Source organism: Sceloporus undulatus, chromosome 1 (assembly GCF_019175285.1).
Source record: "Sceloporus undulatus isolate JIND9_A2432 ecotype Alabama chromosome 1, SceUnd_v1.1, whole genome shotgun sequence".
In the NCBI taxonomy this organism is placed as follows: domain Eukaryota; kingdom Metazoa; phylum Chordata; class Lepidosauria; order Squamata; family Phrynosomatidae; genus Sceloporus; species Sceloporus undulatus.
This window is the reverse complement of record NC_056522.1, coordinates 345,051,888-345,073,021: the sequence shown is the minus strand read 5'-3', so window position 1 is coordinate 345,073,021 and position 21,134 is coordinate 345,051,888. Positions and strand designations below refer to the sequence as shown.

Below are 21,134 nucleotides of genomic sequence, written 5' to 3'. Positions count from 1 at the left end.
AGAGTTGGAAGAGACCCCAAGGGCCATCCAGTCCAACCCCCTGCCATGCAGGAACTCACCATCAAATCTGATTTATGGCGACCCTAAGGCAAACCTATCATGGGGTTTTCTTGGCAAGATTTGTTCAGAGGAGGGTTGCCATTGCCTTCTCCCTGAGGCTGAGAGAGTGTGACTTTGCCCAAGGGCACCCAGTGGGTTTCATCAAGCAGGGTAACCACATGTCCTGGCTGCAAAGGAGGACAAGACATGAGCAAAATGCAGGACAGGACCAAACAAAAGTTAAAAACACTCATACAAAAGTAAATTCACGCATCTTAGTCATGCTCAAGTGGAGGGTGTTTTGGGTTTGTCAAGGCTGAAATGGAGGGCATGTCCTGGAAAAGGAGGACCCTAAGGCAAACCTATCATGGGATTGTTCAGAGGGGTTTTTGCCATTGCTGTCCTCTGGGGCTGAGAGTGTGACTTGCCCACCAGGTTTTGGGAGACAGTTTGGTGCAGTGGTTTGACTATTGGGACTACGACTCTGGAGACCAGGGTTAGACTCCCTCCAGCAAAGCCATGGAACCCACTGAGTTACCAGAGGTCCTCCTTTTTCAGGACATGTCCTCCATTTCAACCTTGACAGTCCCAAAACATCCTCCATTTTGAGCATGAGTTCATATCTGTATGATTGTTTTTAGCTTTTGTTTAGTCTTGTCCTACCTTTTTCTGGAACTTCCTACAATCAGTGGTTCCCCCAAAAGTGCGCTCTTTAAGGGAATTTTGGACTCCATCTCCCAGAATCCCAGGCCATGAGCCAACATGGCAGAGGCTTCTGGGAGCTGAAGTCCAAAATCCTTTTATAAAGGGCACAGTTCTGAAGGCTCACAACAAACAACATCCTCTTTTTTCCGACCCCAGAATTGAGCGCCTGTCCCTTTAAGAGGCGACCCCTCCCACACCGCTCTGCAAACAGTGCGGCGCGTGAGGCGTTGTTCCAGGCAGTTCCCCGCCTCAAAACCGTCGCCGCGGTGCATCTCGGGAGATGTAGTCCTTCGCTCCCTCCGCAACCGCAGCGGCGGAGGGGGTGGCGAACTACGATTCCCAGAAGCCAAAACGCGAAGGGCTCCCCTGGCGCCTTGTGAGGCCGCGGTGTGGCAGGGCGGCTAGTTCAAGTTGCCATAGCGGCCGAGGAGGCGGCAGGAGCAGGGCGGTTGGGAGAAAGGGAGAACCTTTCTGGTAAGTCTTCCCAAAATGGAGAGATAACCCGGTTTGGAACCGCTTTAACTTGTTGTCTGACTCAAGGGTGTGGAGTCAGACATTCCGCTCTGGGCCCCACAACAAACTCCAATTCCCAGAATTCCATACCCTTCAGCCACAGAAAGTTAAAGCGGTTCCAATCCGGGTTATCTCTCCAGTCTGGATGCATTTTCTGAGCCTATAGGCAAACATGGTTGAATACTACTGATACTGAACAGCCGTGCAAAGGGGAGCCAGAGTGACGTTGCTGGAGTCACAAAAGCCTCCCTGCTCTGCCTTTCTTCCTCCCTCTCCTTCGTGGTCCTCTGCACGAGTCTGGCTTCTTCCCAGCTCTGCCTCATTGGAGCCAATGGGCTTTATTGAAAGGTAACCCTACTACCAGGGACGCCTAAGGGATGTTTAGCCAGGAGACAGGCCCACTGAATACACTGGGACTAATGGGAATGGGAAACTGGTGGCCTGCCGGATGTTGTTGGGCTGTAGCTCCTCCAATCCTTCACCGCTGGGGATAGGTTTTATGGTTGTTGCACCCTAACACCCAAAGTACCACAAATGACTCACACTGATTTAAAACATGCCAACTTGAGACTGTGCTTCACTCTTTTTAGGCTACAATACAGCATATACATTTACTTGGGGGAAAGGAGGAATACACAGCAAATTAGGCTTCTCAGTAGATATAGATAGGACTGCATCCTGGATTAGAGCTATTTGAGATGACAGCTGTTATTACGACTCTCTAATCTGTGTTTCAGAGAGACGGGAATTGTAATCTTCTGTTGACGTTGTGATTGTGGCCTCTAATTGTTGCTGCGTTTCCTGGATACCTGCTCCTAGTACTTCTCTTCCATATCATAGTTTAAGGATGCAAATCTAACCCCACTGGACTCCATGGGAGTGGCTACATAATGCTGCTAGCCTAGGCAGCAAATGCACCCACACTTCTCCGTATGTATCTGGCAACTGGCTTCCATGTGGATGGTAATGCTGTATGCCTAGACTGATTAGAAACTGTTCTCTCCAGGCCATTTTGGGAGCTGTAAAGCAGAGGTGGGGGTCATGTTCCTGGACTGCAACTCCCAGTATCCCCACCACTTACTCTGCTGGTTAGGGTTGTTGGGAGGTGCAGTCCAATAGTTCTGGAAAGATTGGTGGTGCCCATGTCTATTACAAAAGAACTTTTAAAAGACCCTTAAATAACAACATTGAGCAATCTTTGGCAGTTGAACTGCCAATAAAGCTAATACAGTGGGCCCTTGATATCCACTGGGGTTTGGTTCCAGTTCCCACCATGGATACTAACATCCAGGCAGTGCTCAAGTCCCATTAAATACAGTGGCATAGTGAAATGGTGTCTCCTGTATAAAATGCAAAATCAGACTTTGCTTTTGGGAATTCATACATTTTAAAATACATATTTTCAAGCTTTGGATGCTTGAATCTGTGGATAAAGAATCAGTGGATACAGAGCGATCTGTATATAATCTACTTTTCCTCATGACAGTGAGGAACAGTTCTCTGTCAGTACTGAAAAATGTAAAATATGAAATTATAGATAGCTATTTCTAGTTTTGAACTGGAGCAGAACATGGTTAAATCGGCTCAAATGAGACATCACTAAACCAATGAAACACTGGCATGGAGTTTTCTTCTTTGGTTGTGGAAAGTCTTGGCAGTATTACTGAAGTTGTCTCGTTACTTCCTTTTTGAGAATGTGTCCACCTGAAATAGTATGGAAAATTGAAGGTGGCCACATTTGATTGATATTTTCAATGTAGATCAGTAAGGTTTACTGCACTTATAGAATCATAGAATCGTAGTTGGAAGAGACCCCAAGGGCCATCCAGTCCAACCCATTCTGCCATGCAGGAAATCTCAATCAAATCATCCCCGATAGATGGCCGTCCAGCCTCTGCTTAAAGACCTCCAAAGAAGCTTGTAAGCTTAGTCATGATATTTTGGCTTTGGTTTCATTTGGAAGGGATATTATTTGGTATCGTTTTTGTCATTACTTATTGTTTATTCTTCCATGCTTTTATGAAATGACCGATGGGTGCCCACCTTCCCCCGGCAGGAGAGGTTCAACTGGTTGCCTTTCTACAGCTGTGTTGGAAGACTGGACTGGGACTTATAGGGTGACACTGTGGATGTAGCACTTCAGGGACAGGTCTTGCTCATGTCAGGGTGACCAGACATCCTCTTTTTCCAGGATATATCCTACATTTCAACCTTTTTGTCCAGGTAGAATTTCAAAATGTTCTGAGCATGGCTAAGAAGTCTGAATTTATATTTATGAAAGTGTGTCTACCTTTAATTTTGTAAAGTCATACATTTCTCTTGAATGTCCTACATTTTGTGGTGCCTTGTCCTCCTTTGTGGTTAGGACATCTGGTTACCCTGCTCCAAGTTCTGTTCATAGTTGAATCATAACAGTTGATGTGCATTAATTTTGATTTTCCTCACACACCTTTCTCCCAGAACTGGACTCCAAGATGGTTTAGGATGGTACAGCCATATCAGAAATTCATCTCCCTTTCAGCCTACTTTTTAATTTTTTTAAAATTCTGTTTTCTTTTATTGAAGATAAGAACAGCCATGGTGACTCACATTGGCTTAGATGGTATCAGTGACTCAGTTTCCTTTTCCTGTGGATCGTCAGTTGAAGAAGTTGCGGCTAGTTTTAACTATTTCATAAGGGGTTTCTGATAATAGGCTGAGAGAATGCAACATTTCTAGTGTAATGTTCAGTCAGTATTTTGTCTGTAATTGCTTTGTGTAACTTCAAGGCAGTAAATTCCCTGGCGAATTGTTAAGTTCAGGCAAATTGCAGAATTCTTTGGAAGCTTACCAAAGGTGGCCCATTGGTGAAAGATTGGTAATGGTGGACAAGCTATTTATTTTCTACTCTTATACTGCTAGAATTCAAAGATATAGCTGTGTCAGTAGAATCAGTATGTAGAGTGATCTTGTAGCACCTTTGAGACTAACTGAAAGAAAGAAGTTGGCAGCATGAGATTTCATAGACTTCGTTTCCTCAGATGCTTTGGATGCTACGAAACCCACCCTGATTCCATGTGATTAGGTGGACTATAAATAAATCATTTATTATTATTATTATTATTATTATTATTATAAAAGCATCTGAGGAAGTAAACTTAAGTCTAAGAAAGCTCATGCTGCCAATTTCTTTCTTTCATTCAGTTGGGAGTTTATCAAACAGGAGGAATTTCTCTTAAATTTGAATGAAAAGAAAGTGGGGCCAGAAGGCGTTCACTTAAAATCGCTAGTTTCGCGCAGTTACGTGAATATGCATTGCATTCGAATTGGCTCCCCATTGCCCGAAAATAGCATGCTATTGCCCAAATTTGCATGTGGCACTTTATCACGAAACCACATGATTGCGTTCGAACTGACTTTCCATTGCCTGAATTTGTGTGTAGTGGGTTATCACGCAATAACGTTAAACCTCATGATTGTGTTCAGATTACCACTGGATTATACTTCCAATTTCCTTGTCTGATAAACTCCTTGGTCTCAAAGGTGCTACAAGATCTCCCTATGATACTGCTATTTCTCTAAATATCCAGATAGTGAGATTCATATATGAGTTCTGGGCTTTGCTTTCAGCTCATATGAATCACTTGACCCCAGGAGGACTCCGGCATAAGCACAGGGTTCAAGGGGAATTTGATTTTCAACAAGTGAGTGGAAATCTTTTATTAGCACATGGTCTGATTTGAGATTGGTCAAAATAGCAGCACAACTACTGTATAGTTAACTAAAAGCCCCGAGAACAGGGTTCTGAAATCATGTTTGGATAAAACAAAGGCCCTGCCTCTTGAAAGCAACTGCAAACCATGCCCTCGAACCCTCTGTAATGTGCAGTTTCAGAAAAAGATATTCAGGGATTTAGTGAGCAATTTTTAAAAAGCATGCATCACAGTACCTATTATTCCTGTGCACTGAAAGAACATGGTGTTTGATATTCTGCTTGTGTTTGGGGAAATGCATGAGCACAAGTTTTAAAAAAGCTAAATATAGCTATATAGCTAAAACCTTTGTGTTTAACCTCCTTGCTTTTGCTTATCAGGTGTGGTTTTAGGACAGCTGATGTGGAACACTCCATTCATTTCATGTACAATTTCTATTATTGTATTAGAATTTCATCAGTTTATAGTAGATATACAAAAAACAAACAATGTATTTAAAGAGTATCTTTAGACTGGTCAAAATTATTTGTGAACTTTGAATTATAGTTGCAAATAGTAGAATAATGTATCTAAGAAGTGGAAGGATTAGCACAATCTTCTTTAAGGTCTGATTTCTGGAGAAAAACTGACCATAACACTTCCATTTTTCTCCTTACTGAGTTATATAAATGAGAATGAGAGCTGTTAGTAAACATTTTTAAAAAATGCCCTATTTTGGGATGTAGTTGAGCCAATTACATTTTCTTCTCTTTTTTTCTTCAGTGCTGCCGTTGGCAGTTTCTCAGTGAGCCTTTCGTTTTGCTCTGTAAGAATGTAGCTTCTGTTCTTTTTAATTGACCAATTGTTTTGGGAGATGTACTGAAAATAAATAGGATTTAAAAAAAAACAAGTTTGATGTTATGGGCAAATTTATTTAAGGTTTGTTATGGAAGCTATGTCTGTTGTGCTTAGGACAGTGTGTGCGGATTACTTCTCCATTTTAATAGTACAGCACAAGATCTCTTCATGTGATGCTGTCAAGCTATCTGTCAGGATAGTTTCAAGAACACCAGAATGAAAGCATATGCAGAGGGGAGAGTTTCACACTATTGGCTTGACTGGGCCTGCAGTGTCCCAATGTCTCTCAGCCCCTCCTCCTACCCTGCCTGCTTTCTAGATAGCCGAAAGGAGGGAAAAGAATCCTAGCTCAGTGATTTAAGATACAGTGGTACCCCGGGTTACGAATTTAATTCGTTCCGCCGCCGCGTTCGTAACCCGAAATACTTCGTAAGCCGAAAAAGCCATAGGCGCTAATAGCGAAAGCCGCGATTTCGTGCGAAAAAGCGCCGAAAAGCACCAAAAATTTTTTCGTAACCCGAAATAACCTTCGTAACCCGGAACAGTTTTTTTCTATGGATTTTTTTCGTAACCCGGAAATTTCGTAAGGCGGCGCATTCGTATCCCGGGGTACCACTGTAGTAGGGTTTCCTTCCCCATCTCAGCTGGTGATGATGAGCTTCAGCCATGGACACGATGACATCAGGACCATGTCTGTTAACATCTTCTGACCTGTGGAAGGAGTCCTGGTGACATTGTGAGTTTGAGCCTAGGGCTCCAAGGTTGACTCAACCTTCCATCCTTTTGTAGGTCGGTAAAATGAGTACCCAGCTTGTTGAGGGCAATTGTTTTATAGGCTGTAAACCATGTAGAGAATGCTGAGTTCACTATTAAGCGGTATAGGAATGTAAATGCTATTGCCATTGTGGTGGGCTACCGCGCAAGAGGTGGTGTATAGCTGCCCATCCAAAAGTCCTAGAGAGCCAAGAACTGTGGAAGAGGGACATGGGTACAATTTTTCAGTGCAGTGTTTCTCACCCAACCCCTCAACACCATTGATAAGTGCTTTGTGTATGTCATCTGAGATTTTCAGGAGCAGAGGAGAAAATCTGAACAAGAGTTTGAACCTCCATAGAATAAAAGCAGTGAATAGGAACAGTGGTGTCACTAGGCAGGTGCGGAACACACCATGTGACGCCCTAAGGAGAGGTGATACCACTGGTTCTTTTGGCAGAAACAGGCTGTGGCATTCATCTGCTTCCCTTTAAGAGATGCTGGGAGTGAGGCAAAGCTCAGTGGGAGGAGGAAGCAGAGGCCTCAGAATTTTTTAAAATTAAAATTTCAAATTTCAAAATTTTAAAGTTTTAAAAAATTAAAATTTTGAATTTTTAAATGTTTAAAATTCTTTTGAAATTTTCTTTAAAAACACCATATGTGTAGATAAATACATTTAGGTTGTATTTATAAATACACGCCCCCTCCTGCCTCCTCGCCGGACCATCACCGTCGCTGCCAGAGCTGCGCCTTTTGCCGGGCGGCCTCCTCCCGGGGTGTCGGAGGTGCGCTTCTGCGCACCGCCCCGGGAGTGCCGCCCACGGACTGAGGAGCACCGCTGCGGGACTCTTTTGGGACTCTTGGCGCTGTTACTGGCTTTGGCGTTTGGCGGCCAGTTGTGTGCGGGGCCTTTAAGGGACACCTGGGGGGAAGCCAGGGAGGAGCCCGCCAGGTGAGAGCGGCGGGTATAAACGCCGGGCAACCGGACCCTCCCTGACACGCCCCCTCCTGCCTCCTCGCCGGACCACCACCGTCGCTGCCAGAGCTGCGCCTTTTGCCGGGCGGCCTCCTCCCGGGGTGTCGGAGGTGCGCTTCTGCGCACTGCCCCGGGAGTGCCGCCCACGGACTGAGGAGCACCGCTGCTGCACAACTGCGCAGTTGCGCAGCTTTTATCGGGTTAGGGAGGCTTTGGGCTAGCCTGAGAGCAGAGGATGCCTGGAGTGGCTAACCTCTGCTCTTCAAATGGCCACAGAGGGGTGGGGGGAGGTTGTGGATGCGGGGGATGCATGGGCCGGGGAGGGAAGAGGTAACACCACTACGAGCGGAGCTCCTATTGAGGTAGTGTGGGGCAGGGGGAGGTATGGCGGTGGGAGAAGGGACTTGCGTTCCAGGGGAAGGAGAGATCGATGCATCATATCTATCTCTCCTTCCTGTCCCCATCCCAACCTTAGGGACCTGAGGGTCGCTCCAACCGTGCCACAAACCCTGTCGCTGCTCCTGTGCAACGCCAGATCAGTAAACAACAAGACCCACATCCTCCACGACATGTTGGAGGATCAAAAGTGTGATCTGGCTTGCATTACCGAGACCTGGCTTGGGCCTGAAGGGGACGCTGTGTGGGCTCAGGCCCTGCCTGCCGGGTTCTCGGTGAAGGACCAGCGCAGGTTAGGTGGGCAGGGGTGTGTGTGGCCTTGATACATAGGAACACCGTGTCCCTCACCAGGAACCACATCCGACAGACGTCCTATATCGAGTGTATTTACCTGACCCTAAAGGCTAGGGACAGTCTAGGGATTCTGTTAGTGTATCGGCCACCCCGTGCATTAGCGGACTCCCTTAACGAGCTGACACAGTTGGTCGCTGAACTGATATTGGAGACGCCCAGGCTACTTGTCCTGGGTGACTTTAATATCTCCCTCACGACCAGCTATGTTCCATCCGGTGCGGCTCGGGAATTCATGGATACCATGACGGCCATGGGCCTGTCTCAGCTGATACAGGGTCCTACGCATTGTGCGGGTAATACTCTCGATTTGGTCTTCTGTTCGGATGCGGAAAATCCGTGGGTGGAAATAGTTAATGTTTCCCCCTTGTCATGGATGGATCATTTCCTGGTAGAGGTGAAAATCAAGGCTTCTACCCAGATCTCCCCCGGGAGTGGTGGACCTATTAGGATGGTCCACCCTCGAAGGCTGATGGAACCCAAAAGGTTCCAAGAAGCTTTAGAGGAGTACATGGTTGGAAGCGACGGCGACTCTGTTGATGCCCTCACCGGTATCTGGAATACCGGTCTTTCCAGGGCTATACACAGCATCGCTCCCAAGCGCCCTCTCAGGACTGCTTCCAAATGTAAGCCCTGGTATACAGAAGATCTCCGGGCAAGGAAGCGGGTACTGCGACGGCTAGAGTACCGTTGGCGGAAACACCTTTGCCTAGACGACAAGGCTCTCCTAGACCAACTGTTAGAGGACTACGGAGAGGCAATATGAGCAGCTAAGAATTCGTTCTAAGGTGCTTGTATTGCGTCCGCAGAGTCGCGTCCGGCAGAGTTGTTCAGGGTGGTCAGAGAGCTAACTCAGCTCCCTACCGCCCTGAACCAGATCCTTGAACCTACTAAGGCCTGCTGTGACCTATTTAACGACTTTTTTGCGGATAAAACCTCTCGGATAAGCGAAGGTCTGAACGCCGACATTTTAGCAGAACCTAGGGTAGAAGTGTCCAGAGCCTCCGTGGACTTTATTAAACTGGATCGGTTTGAGTCGGTGAGTACCGAGGATTTGGACAAGATCCTCGGAAGTGTTCGGAAGACAACCTGCTCTCTCGATCCCTGTCCCTCGTGGTTAGCGGCCCAGGGGGGACCGGCGGTAACAACTTTGTTACGCCGGATAGTTAATACATCTCTGAGGGATGGGCAATTTCCATCACAATTGAAATTGGCCATTGTAAAACCTATCCTAAAAAAGCCCTCCCTCGACCCCCTGGTACATAATAATTATCGGCCTGTTTCGCTGCTACCATTTTTGGGAAAGGTGATCGAGAGGGCGGTTGCAATCCAGCTTCAGGCGGTCTTGGATGAAACGGATTATCTGGACCCATTTCAAACTGGCTTTCGGGCGGGTTACGGGGTTCAGACGGCCATGGTCGCCTTGGTCGATGATCTCCGTCTGGGCATCGACAGGGGAAGCGTGTCCCTGTTGGTGCTCTTGGACATCTCAGCGGCTTTCGATACCATAGACCATGGTATCCTTCTGGGACGCCTGGCAGAGGTGGGAATTGGGGGCACTGCGCTCCAGTGGTTCCGGTCCTACCTCTCTGGGAGGTCCCAGATGGTGCAGCTCCGATGAGCGGGCCCTTAAAACTGGGGTCCCTCAAGGAGCCATTCTGTCTCCCATGCTATTTAACATTTACATGAAACCGCTGGGAGAGATCATCCGGAGACATGGGGCGCGGGGTTATCAGTACGCTGATGACACCCAAATCATTTTCTCTATGTCTCCGACTGATGCAGTGACTGGGGATGGCGTCTCTCCTCTCGTGGCCTGTCTAGAGTCAGTAATGGGCTGGATGAGGGAAAACCGACTCAAGCTGAATCCAGAGAAAATGGAGGTACTAGTGAAAGGTTCCCCTGGTCCAGGAATGGCGGTGGTTCCACCTGTCCTGAATGGGGTCACACTCCCTGTGAAGGACTCCGTGCGCAGTCTGGGATAATAGCACAACAGGGGGTGCTTCTTGATTCGTCACTCCACCTTACCTCACAGGTGGATGCGACGGTCAAGAGCACCTGTCATCAGCTTCGGCTTATTCGCCAGCTGCGCCCATACCTGGCCCAGAGGGACCTAGAAACTGTTGTACATGCTCTGGTAACCTCGAGACTGGATTTCTGCAACATACTCTACATGGGGCAACCCTTATACCAAACTCGGAAGCTGCAAATGGTGCAGAACATGGCAGCCCGGCTAGTCACTGGCGTTTCCAGGACCAGCCACATAACACCGGTACTGAAAGATCTCCATTGGCTGCCCATTCGCTTCCGGGCTCAATAAAAGGCGTTGGTGATTACCTATAAAGCCCTAAATGGCTTGGGCCCAGGATACCTAAAGGACCGCCTCTCCCCGTACATTCCGCCTCGCACCCTCAGAACGTCTGGGCAGCAATTACTGAAGGTGCCTGGGGCTAGATTATCCTCCACTACACGGAGGACATTTTCCACTGCTGCCCCAGCCCTTTGGAATACGCTGCCCACTGAGCTCCGCTCTACTACCACCCTGGCCCAATTCAGGAAGGACTTGAAAACCTTCCTGTTCCAACAGGCATTCCCCGACTAAAATCCTGTGGGCCTCCCTCCTCTTCCGTGGCCAAGAGGTTGGGCTATGGGGCTTTTAGCCTGTTATTTTTATTGATTGTATGGTTTGCTTTTATGTGTTTGTATTTTATATTGTTTTATGATACTGTTGTTTTTAACTTATGTTGTAAGCCGCCCTGATCGTAGGAAGGAGCGGGATAAAAATAAAAACTTTATTATTATTATTATTAGGTTGTGTGTATGATATTGTAATTTAAAGGTATATTTTTAATTTTGCTTGTTGTGTATGTCACAGCTATTAGTATTACATTCAGTGATATATGGGAATCATTAGTGCAAAAAAGCATTACTAAAAATTCTGTATGGTCTGAAATAGGAGATGGGCAATTGGGGGATGGTGACACCGTGAGTTACCACACTGGGTGACACCAACTCTAGTGACACCACTAATAAGAGTGCACCAGTATTCCCAGGACTAATGTGCAAGGATTCCAGTCCACATGCTGCCACTCATGTGGATGCATTATTTATATATGGCTCCTCCCTCCATAACTGTCATCTTTCGGCCTGTGAGGGAGGGAATTAGTCTGGCCCAGCTCCATCAGGGCTAGGCTGAAGAAAGAGGCTCCTCTCTCTATAACTGTCATCTTTCGGCCTGGGAGGGAGAGAATTAGTCTGGCCCAGCTCCATCAGGGCTAGCCTGAAGAAGAAGAGCCCTCCCTCCAGTCCATCTGCCTTGGTCCAGGCCTCAGAGGGGGGGAAAAATTGCTGGACCTGATCCCCTTCCTCCCTACCATTCCCTTCTCCTTTTGTGTCGTGTCTTTTAGATTGTAAGCCTGAGGGCAGGGAACCGTCTATTATCCTCTCTGTTGTAAGCCGCCCGGATTCCCAGTGATTGGGTGGCATATAAATATTATTATTATTATTATTATTATTATTATTATTATTATTATTATATGCATGTCCACATTTCTGCACATGTGATTGTTCTTCAAAGAAATGACAGCAGTGGTTTAAATCCTATTAGGCCTGGCTAGAGTAGGACCTTTGAATCGGTCGAATTTGGCTGTGTGTTGGCTCACCATCCAGCAACTGATTTAATGGGCCTACCATAGTTGGAAGTAACCAGTAGAAATCTAGCCAAGGAAAGGACCCATGGGAACTGCTAGCAGTTCTCCTTGTTGTTCAGTACCGTCCATTAGTAGTTGTAACACTGAAGAGGGATGGGAGAAGATGCCAGCCACAGATGCTGGGGAAATGTCAGGAAGAAACTCTTCTAGACCATGGCCACATAGCCTGAAAAACCCACAAAAAACGATGGGAGAAGCGTCTGCATAAAACTGCCTGCTTAACCGTTTTATAGCACGGATGAAAATCTGAGCCCCTTCAGTTGTTGAGCTCCTATTTCCATCATGCTTCACCTTGGCCAGGCTGATTAAAGTTAGTGAGAACTGGCCCCAGCTCTGTTTTGCAGGTTCTTCTTGTGATAGAAGCATCCCTCTATAGTAGAACAGCTGAAGTTGAGCATAGGACTGAGCAATCAATTTAATCATAGAATAAGTGGTATTTCAAATCAGGAGAATGTCTCAGTTGCTTTTGATTTGATCTTTTCAAATTCAAGTGCTGACTGAAGTTTCAATTGTAATTGCAGTACCCTGGGAGTAAGCATTGTTGCATTCAATATCTGAGTGTGCTAAAGATTGCACTGTGTGACTAGCACAGTATAATTCTATTGACGAAACGAAAACCAGAACTAATTCTGGTTTTATGTTTTATGGAAGGTAAATAAAATAAAGAAGTGATAAATTACTACGAATTACTCAGTGCCTGCTGTGACATTCTTTAAAGGAAAAAAAAAGGTTTAATTTCAGCAGGTTTTGAAGATAGGAGAGGTTATAGTAAAATGATGTAGCAGTGATTTAAACAATTGCTTATGAAAGGTTCATGTATAGTACAGCCAGTGTGGCATAGTTATTTGATTGTTGGACTATGATTATGGAGATCAGCATTTGATTCCCTGCTTGAGCAGAAAAACCCACTTGGTGACCTTGGGCATGTTACAGTCTCTCAGCCTCAGAGGATGGCAGCGGCAACCCCCCTCTGAAGAAACTTGCCAAGAAAACCCTGTGGTAGGTTTGCCTTAGAGTCATCATAAGTAAAAAACAACTTAGAGGCACACAACAACAAAAACAACAGCAAACATACATTGATGGCCCTTGAAGGCAAGCATTATAATAATAATAATAATAATAATAATAATAATAATAATAATAATAAAATTTTATTTATATACCGCTTTTTCATTGATCAAAGCGGTTTAACAACATGTAAAAATTACAATATAGAAACATCAATATATTAAAAACACAGTAAACAATAAACCATTTCTCATGCCAGCTCAACAGTGCTGTCAGAAGGCGGGGGGGGGGGGGGGGGATTCGGGAGTCAGGAGTCAGGGGTATGCCTGCTCAAAAAGGTGTGTTTTCAGCCCCTTCTTAAATTGGACTAAGGAGGTGGCCGAGTGGAGCTCGCCAGGGAGCGAGTTCCAGAGCTTGGGGACCGAGATAGAAAAGGCCCTCCTGGTGGTGATAGACAATCTAGCCTCCGGAACTCTTAACATTTGCTTCCCGGCTGATCTGAGTGTGCGGGGCGGATTATATGGAGAGAGGCGGTCCTCCAAGTACCCTGGGCCCAAGCCATTTAGGGCTTTATAGGTAATAACCAACACCTTGTATTGTGCCCGGAAGCGAATAGGCAGCCAATGAAGGTCTTTTAAGACCGGTGTTATGTGACTGGTCCTAGGTGTATTAGTGACCAGTCTTGCCGCCATATTCTGCACCAGTTGCAGCTTCTGGGTATGGTACAAGGGTTGCCCCATGTAGAGCGCATTGCAGAAATCCAAACAAGAGGTTACCAGAGCATGTACCACTGTTTCTAGGTCCCCCCGGCTCAGGTAGGGACGCAGCTGGCGTATCAGCCGAAGCTGATAACAGGTGCTCCTGACCATCGCATCCACCTGTGAGGTAAGGTGGAGTGACGAATCAAGAAGCACCCCCTGTTGTGCTATTATCCAAACTTCTTTTATATATTTAGTGGGAAGAAATCTTCCAGTTTGCAAATTGTGATAGGCTCATAAAGAAATTATTTTTTTTCTGTATCCCAGGTGAAGGCACTCCCATGCCCTCTGGTGTGAGAGGCTTGGCTCGCCATCCCAGTTCCATGCTGTCCCAACAAACTCAGACAACTCTTAGCGGCATGTTCAATAAAGCCTCTTTATTCAACATCCTTACTGCAACTAACTTTAAGACTGAACTAACAGCTTGTGTTACTTCACCCAGGCTGTGACAAGAGAGAGAGAGAGGGTTTCATAATCTTCTCACCTTCTCTGAGCCTTGGCTTGAAGGTCCAGGGAGGCAGGGAGGCACTTCTATGCTGGTTCCAAGTCAGCCTTTTCAACAATAAGTGGTCATGGCCCATGCTTCCACCGGTAACCCCGTATATCCCACCAGATTCCTTCTTAATTTTCTAGAGGGTCGTGGAGTCCAACATCTCCTGGCCGGAGTGGAGTACCTGCTAGATGTGGTGTCTTGCCTAACTCCCTCTCCACTTTTGGGTCTCACACCTTTACATGTTCATGGTTGCCAGTTCAGGGTCTTCCTCTTCCCTGCTGCAGGTCAGCAGTCCACCTCTCTCTCCAAGGAAGAACAACCACCATTCTCTCCCTCTTCCCGACCCCCTCATGCATGCCCCCTCTCCTTCAGTCTCTCTCTCCTCCTCTTTGACCACGCCTTGCCCTCATCTCTTATATCCAGACTCACTAGTCCCTCCTTTTTCTTCCGCTTCCAGTTTCCCCTGCTCTGGGTCCTTCCATCTTTCTCCTGCCTCCAGTCTCTCTCCTTCCAGCTTCTTCTTCCTGGTTCGCCCCCTTTCCACCCCACAACACTGATCTCTCCTCGGTCACCCTACTACACTAGGTTAAATCTTTTGCAGACTTGCAGTGCGGACTCTATTCGCTAGATGGTCTTCGGTGTAATTTTGTACTCTATGATTCTATGAAATCACAGGAGTTATTCTGAAACAAGCCAAAGTATGCTTAGACTTAGTTTTTGTTTCTTGGTGTGAAAGTAGAAGTGTTATGTTGTAACATTTTATGTTTTATAAATTATATTTGTTTGTTTTTTTAGATACAAATGGCAGAATCCTCCAGTGACTCTGACCATGTACGCCATAGAATTGGGAGACGGGGTCCTGTGAGAGCAACTAGAACCCGAAATCATGGTGTTGAAGATGTCACAGAGAAGATCCATACTTTAGCAAGCACTTTACAGGTTGTGAATAGCAGTTCACCTTGCATAACATGTTGTATGTCTCTTGTGCAGATAAAAAAAAAGGACTCTAGTTCTTCTCTGTGAAATGGTTGACTTGTCTTGCAGCAGTCTTGTTGGTGGAGTATATATTTTGGGATCAAACCAAAGAAGGTTACTGCATTTATTTCTGTTGACTGTTTGAATCCCAGCTAGTGCTGACGGAATGCTATCCATTTGGTTTGTAGTCCTAAAACAGTGGTCCCCAATTTTTTTTTTTTGTTGCCATTACCCCCTTTCCTTTTGGATAACAATCCTAGGACTGCCCCCACCCCCCAAACATATTTCTTGATATTAGGTCTACTATTCTACTGCACATTCAAAAAAGCCAGTCTCGGTCATTGCTCCTTTTACCACCCAGTCCCCATGGGAGCAGCAACCAAGTAGCTGGATGAGCAGTAATTGAGAAGCCTCTTGCCTATGCCATCCTTGCGACAGAGCTATCACTAGAGAGCATGCAGGCTGTGGGCTGCACTGGGTGACACAATAAGTTAGATGACACTACAGCCTACACCCTAGCAATGCCACTTGCTCCCTAAACGTCTGCCTTTTGGAAGACACGGGGCATAGCATTAATGTATATTGTAAGACACAAGAAGCTCAGATGAAGAGAATGTATGGCCAGAAAGTGGGGGCAAATGAAGCCTCTCCTTTCTCTGACCACTGAGTTTCAAACACCTTCTGGGATATGAGGAGGAGACAGGGCAGAATTGTCTGGGTTCCTCCATCCTCTGGATATGTGAGAGGGAGAAGCAGGCAGAAGAAGCATGGAGAGAGTGAATGTGAGGGAGTCTGTTGTCTACCATTGACACAAGAGACTCCAGGTGATAGGGTTAATGGGAGGGTGACAGCATGAGTTATTGCACTAGGTGATACCAGTCCTACTGATGCCACTGCCTTGTGGCAAATATCAGTGTGGGCAAGAGACCTCTAAGTCACTGCTTAGCCAGCTGCTCAGTTGCAGCTCCCAAGGTGACGAGGTGCAAAGGGAAAAGCTTCTTCCTAGTGAGAAAGGACGTTGGGGTGGATAGGGGCACAGCAGGTGTGTCTCTAGGGGGTCTAATGGAAGCCAGATGCTCTGGATTGGAGACTGGCATAGAAAAAGGAAAGATTTTAGATTTTGGAGCCAGTCCAAGGCAAAGGGCTCTTTCCAATAATTGACCCCAAATACTCTTCTCCTTCTCCAAAGATGTGCCTTCCCCACACAGCTTCAAGTGTTCATCAAAACATTGTTCTTTTGCTACCTCTTCTCTTAGCCTGTCCGAGGAAAGAAAGCAGGAGCAGTGGTGCAACTCCAACCTGCCAGTCCTGGAAAAGCTCACAAAGCTTAAGCAGTGTACCAAATCTGAAAGCTCCTTTTTGCCACCACTTTTTCCTGGCTGCCAGTGGTCTTAACACTTCACTCCAGTCTGTTAGTCTGTCCCAAAATGGCACCACTCCAAGCCACAGAAGCGTGCCCAGCACCCAAGCCTTGTGAGAATTTCCCAGCGGCCACTATAAGCAAAAGATGTAGCTGAGGAAGTGAGCTCATTTGGAGGGGTGAAGAACAGGAGACAGCACCACTCAAAGCTATCAGCATGGCTGTGTGGTGGTTTTAAGGGATCCTGAAAAGAAGTTTCATGCAACCCCCAGCATCGTCTTAAAGGCTGCTGGTTCCTCTTGTTTTTCTGGCACAACAATATTTTGACTGAAAGGCCCCTTGCCATCTCCTTTTCCCCTCATTGCCCCCTTGGATTTTTCCACTGCCCCTAGAGAGGGTGTACCACCTACTTTGGGAATTGCTGTCCTAAACTATAATTACAGTACTGGTACCTGCAAATGTGTAGTTTGGGTTGTATGGCTCCCACAATTATTAGTTAAATGTTGAGGGAAAGGGTAAGGGTTTAAGGTATCTATTAAAGGTCTTTTTTTTGGAGGGGGGAATACATTTTTTTACAAATGCCTGCTAAAACTCTTGACATTACCTTTCCAGTAAAACTGTGTCCCCAGTTGGTTCACAACACACTTAGAATGTCAACCAGTTGAAATAAATTAAAATAAAATAAATGTAGGCAATTTGGTGGTAAAGTTGCAAGTTAAGAGTTAATCGAATAGTACTTATATTGGGGGGACAGACAGTTTTCCAGAAATTCTTTGATAGTAGGAGTCAATCTAGTAGTAATTATAATTTGTTCCCCCCCCCCAATGGTTATGGTGAAGACTTTTATCAAAGCCTTATTAATAATATAAGCAAGCACATTCAGTTATAGATCGATTAAATCAGTAAAACCCCAAACAGATTAAGAGGTTCAAAGTATTTCTCCAGACTGGATGAATGAATGAAATTGGAGGGCAGACAAGTGAAAAATCACATACAAATGCAAATTGATACTCTTTGGGGCTACAGATCTTAACTTCACATAAACTGTTGGGGTTTAAATTGGCTATTAATACTTAGGACAGAGATTTTACAGCCACAGTGGAAAGATTTATTTATCCACATTAGTCCCCAAATGAGCTACTGCGAGTATATTACATATAAGCATCTCAAAATTGAGTTCCTTTACTTGGCAGTAAGGAAAATATTAGAAGCATCAGAGATTTTAAAACTATGATGTTTGTAGTTGGAATTTTGGTTTAATTATATTTTCTTTTAACATTTCTTTTAAGGATACCAATCGGAACCTGAGAAATGTGGACCAGATGTTAGGCCAGTATCGAGAATACAACAATGAACAAGCAGAAGCAATTGCAAATGTAAGCAGCCCTTGGTAAAACTTAAAATATACTGCTTGCTGCTCATAAAAATGTGATAGATGTGTTTTCCTTCCTACTCTCTGCTGAGGCCTGGCAGTTCAGTTAACTTACCTTAATTTAGATCAGTGCTGCTCAAGCTATCCAATGTGGGCAGTTGGCAATTACTGTTTTCCAGGCACCAGCACTAAATTTGTTCCCATTGGCTTCATTTGTTTCTTTTCTGGAAACTTGCCAAGTACCAGAAGCCATTTGCTTGGGGACTGCCAGTGGTCCAAGAACCATCACAATGGGTATTTTATTATTATTATTATTAACCTTTATTTATGAAGCGCTGTAAATTTACACAGCGCTGTACATGCAATCTTTTTAGTTAGATGGTTCCCTGCCCTCAGGCTTACAATCTAAAAAGACATGACACAGAAGGAGAAGGGAGTGGTGGGAGGAGGTAAAGGTCCAGCAGTTTCCTCTCACCTCCGAGGTCTGGACCAAGGCAGATGGACTGGAGGGAGGGCAGCTTCATAATGGATGGTTAATCATTATCCAGAGAAAATACATAATCACAGTAGGATAATACATATACAGTACATAGGAATACGGAAATGGATCGATAAACAGCCACAACACCAGAACATCAGATAGTAAGCGACAATTATGCGATGTTTACTATCTGATGTTCTGTTGTTGGCTGTTTATCGATCCATTTCCTGTATTCCTATGTACTGTATATGTATTATCCTACTTGTGATTATGTATTTTGACCAAGTTCTCTTTAACACTATAAAATTATGACTCTTTGAATCCATTTTAACTGCCATGGCTTCATCCTGCAGAATCCTGGGAATCTTGAACAAGTGCTAGACAGCTACCACTGGCTGGTTCAGCATTTGGGTAGCACTGGTCTAGAGGGTAGTAGATAGCTGAGAAAGGCTGGGACCTACCAAGTTTTATAGTAGTTTTTTCTTTTCTTCTTACTAATTTCTATTCAAGATTAATGCTGAAAGACAGTACGTAATACTGTGCTTCATGATGCACAACTTTGAAATGGTATTTTTGGATTTCAGTTCTCAGAGCCTCCTCTGCTGTGATGATGGCTCAAGGATTCTGGTAGTGTAGTTCAAAAACACAACCTGCCCAAACTATGGTGGAAATGCACAGCCTTTATTTCATCTTCAGTATTTAGCAGTGCCAGGGTGAGAACATCAGATTCAATAATTCATTTGTTTATAATTCTTTACCTATAAGATTCGTTACCAACCTTCTTGTTTCATTTGGTTGTTTTTTCCTTCCTTCTGTCCATCTGCTTCTAAAGAAATTACTTTTCTATAAAATAGTTTTTGTTCATCCAAATGCTGAACCAGCCAGTGGTAGCTGTCTAGCACTTGTTCAAGATTCCCAGGATTCTGCAGGATGAAGCCATGGCAGTTAAAATGGATTCAAAGAGTCATAATTTTATAGTGTTAAAGAGAACTTGGTCATTGTTTACTGGAACTGAAAGGTACTTGGAGTGTAGAACAGGGTTTCTTAACCAGGGCTTCTTGCAAGCCTAGGTTCTATGAGAGGTCATGTTTGGGGGGGGGGGATATTTTTTTTGAGGTGTAGATATAACTATTTTTATGCATGGGTTCCCTGAGACCTGAAAATTATTTCCAGGGTTAGAGAGTGTAGGGTAAAAAGCCCGAGAAAGGCTGGTGTAGAGTAATGAGATGAGTGAAGAAGAATAAAGTAGAGCAGAGAAACTTGATTGAAGAGTCAGGAAGTGACAATAGCAGTTTCCCAGAGTCCATTCCCATCTCAACAAGGAATGGATTAATGCTTTGAGCTCAGTATTTCAGTGTTTCACAGCCTGAGTCTTCCAAGTGTGTGGTTCTCTGGCATATGAGAGGATTAGGCTGACTCACCTCCCTGGAATAACTGACTGACAGAATCATAAAGTTGAAAGGGGTCTCATGAGCTATTGAATGTAGCCCCCTGCTTAATGAAGATCTCCTGTTAGAGCATTCCTAGCAAGACAGCTGCCCAGCCTCTTTTTGAAGACATCCAGAGAAGGTGACTGTACCACCTTGTTAGGCCATTGGTTCTGTTGCTGAACCACTCTCTTACTATCAACATATTCTTTCTAATGTTCAGTCAAAATCTACCCTCCTGTAACATGAAAGCATTAGGCCTAGTTCTACCTAGGCATCAGAGAACAAGCCTGCACCCTTCTCTTAGTGGTATTGAGGTCAGGTAGACTGACATGCAGTCTCCTGGATTTACTTTTTTGGCTTTTTTGAAGAGAGGAACAACATTTGCTCATTTCCAGCCTTCTAATACCTCACCCATTCTCCAACAATTTCTAAAAATATGATGGAAAGTGGTTCTACAGGTACGTCAGCAAGTTCCTTCACTACTCTGGGATGCAGTTCATTTGACTGCAGATCTGAACTCACTTAGATTAACTAGGTGATTCTGGACTATCTCCTCATCAATCTTGATTTGCAACCCGGAGGCCAAGCTTGTAATTGCTTCTCATTCTCTCTTCCTCAGAGGATGGGAAAGGCACCCCCCCCCCTAAAAAAAAAAACCTTGCCAAGAAAACCTTGTTATAAGGTCACCTTATAAGTCAGGAAATGACCTTAAGGCATGCAACAACAACAAATTTAAGTGTGCTAATGTTTAGGAAGGATCGTGGTGTGTACTTTTCGTGCAGGTTTGAGTTGGATCTTAAATGTGTGAAATTGATTTTTATAACCAGATATTGAGATGGGCAGCTATTGTCCTTGAGATGTTAGACTTTAGTTCCCGTGATACCTCACTTTTGGCTATGTTGGCTAGTATGAGGTTCTGGTTATATCTGCACTGCCACCAAATGTGAATATTTTTACTGATCACACCTCTGTCTCCTCTAAGAATGGGGGCTTTCTTTTATCCTCACCTCGGTCACCAATGTTAGGACCTTCTTCTATCCCACTGCTGTGGCTGTCAACTGTGGGGACCGCCTAGATGTAATTCCCATGTGAGATGTTATTTATCATACTATCCCCACTTGACACCACCCCTCTTTGTTAGCTGTTGCCACTACAAATACTTTTTCTAAACCCAGGCTTTCTTACATATAGTGTTCCTGGAGGCCCCAAGGCATATGATACAAAAATAATACAGTCAGTCCTTCTTATACACAGATTTTTTATACACAGATTCAAGCATCCACGG

General features: G+C 45.0%; 1 protein-coding gene across 12 annotated transcripts in view; it reads left to right on the top strand.

Annotated features, from left to right (window-relative positions):
• The first annotated feature begins 1,085 nt into the window (after positions 1-1,085).
• Positions 1,086-21,134, top strand: part of CEP128 (centrosomal protein 128) — a 288,826-nt gene continuing 268,777 nt past the window's right edge. For 7 of the 12 annotated variants that reach the window (XR_006101452.1, XR_006101450.1, XR_006101451.1 and 4 more), the window contains exons 1-3: positions 1,086-1,218; positions 15,027-15,170; positions 17,856-17,942. Coding sequence is in view for 8 of the 12 variants with exons in the window: in XM_042445854.1 (XP_042301788.1) it covers positions 15,033-15,170; positions 17,856-17,942 (225 nt within the window). In the remaining 4 variants the exon portion in view is untranslated. The remainder of the gene's footprint in view (positions 1,219-15,026; positions 15,171-17,855; positions 17,943-21,134) is intronic. The other 5 variants (XM_042445851.1, XM_042445849.1, XM_042445848.1 and 2 more) reach the window with 5 other exon arrangements.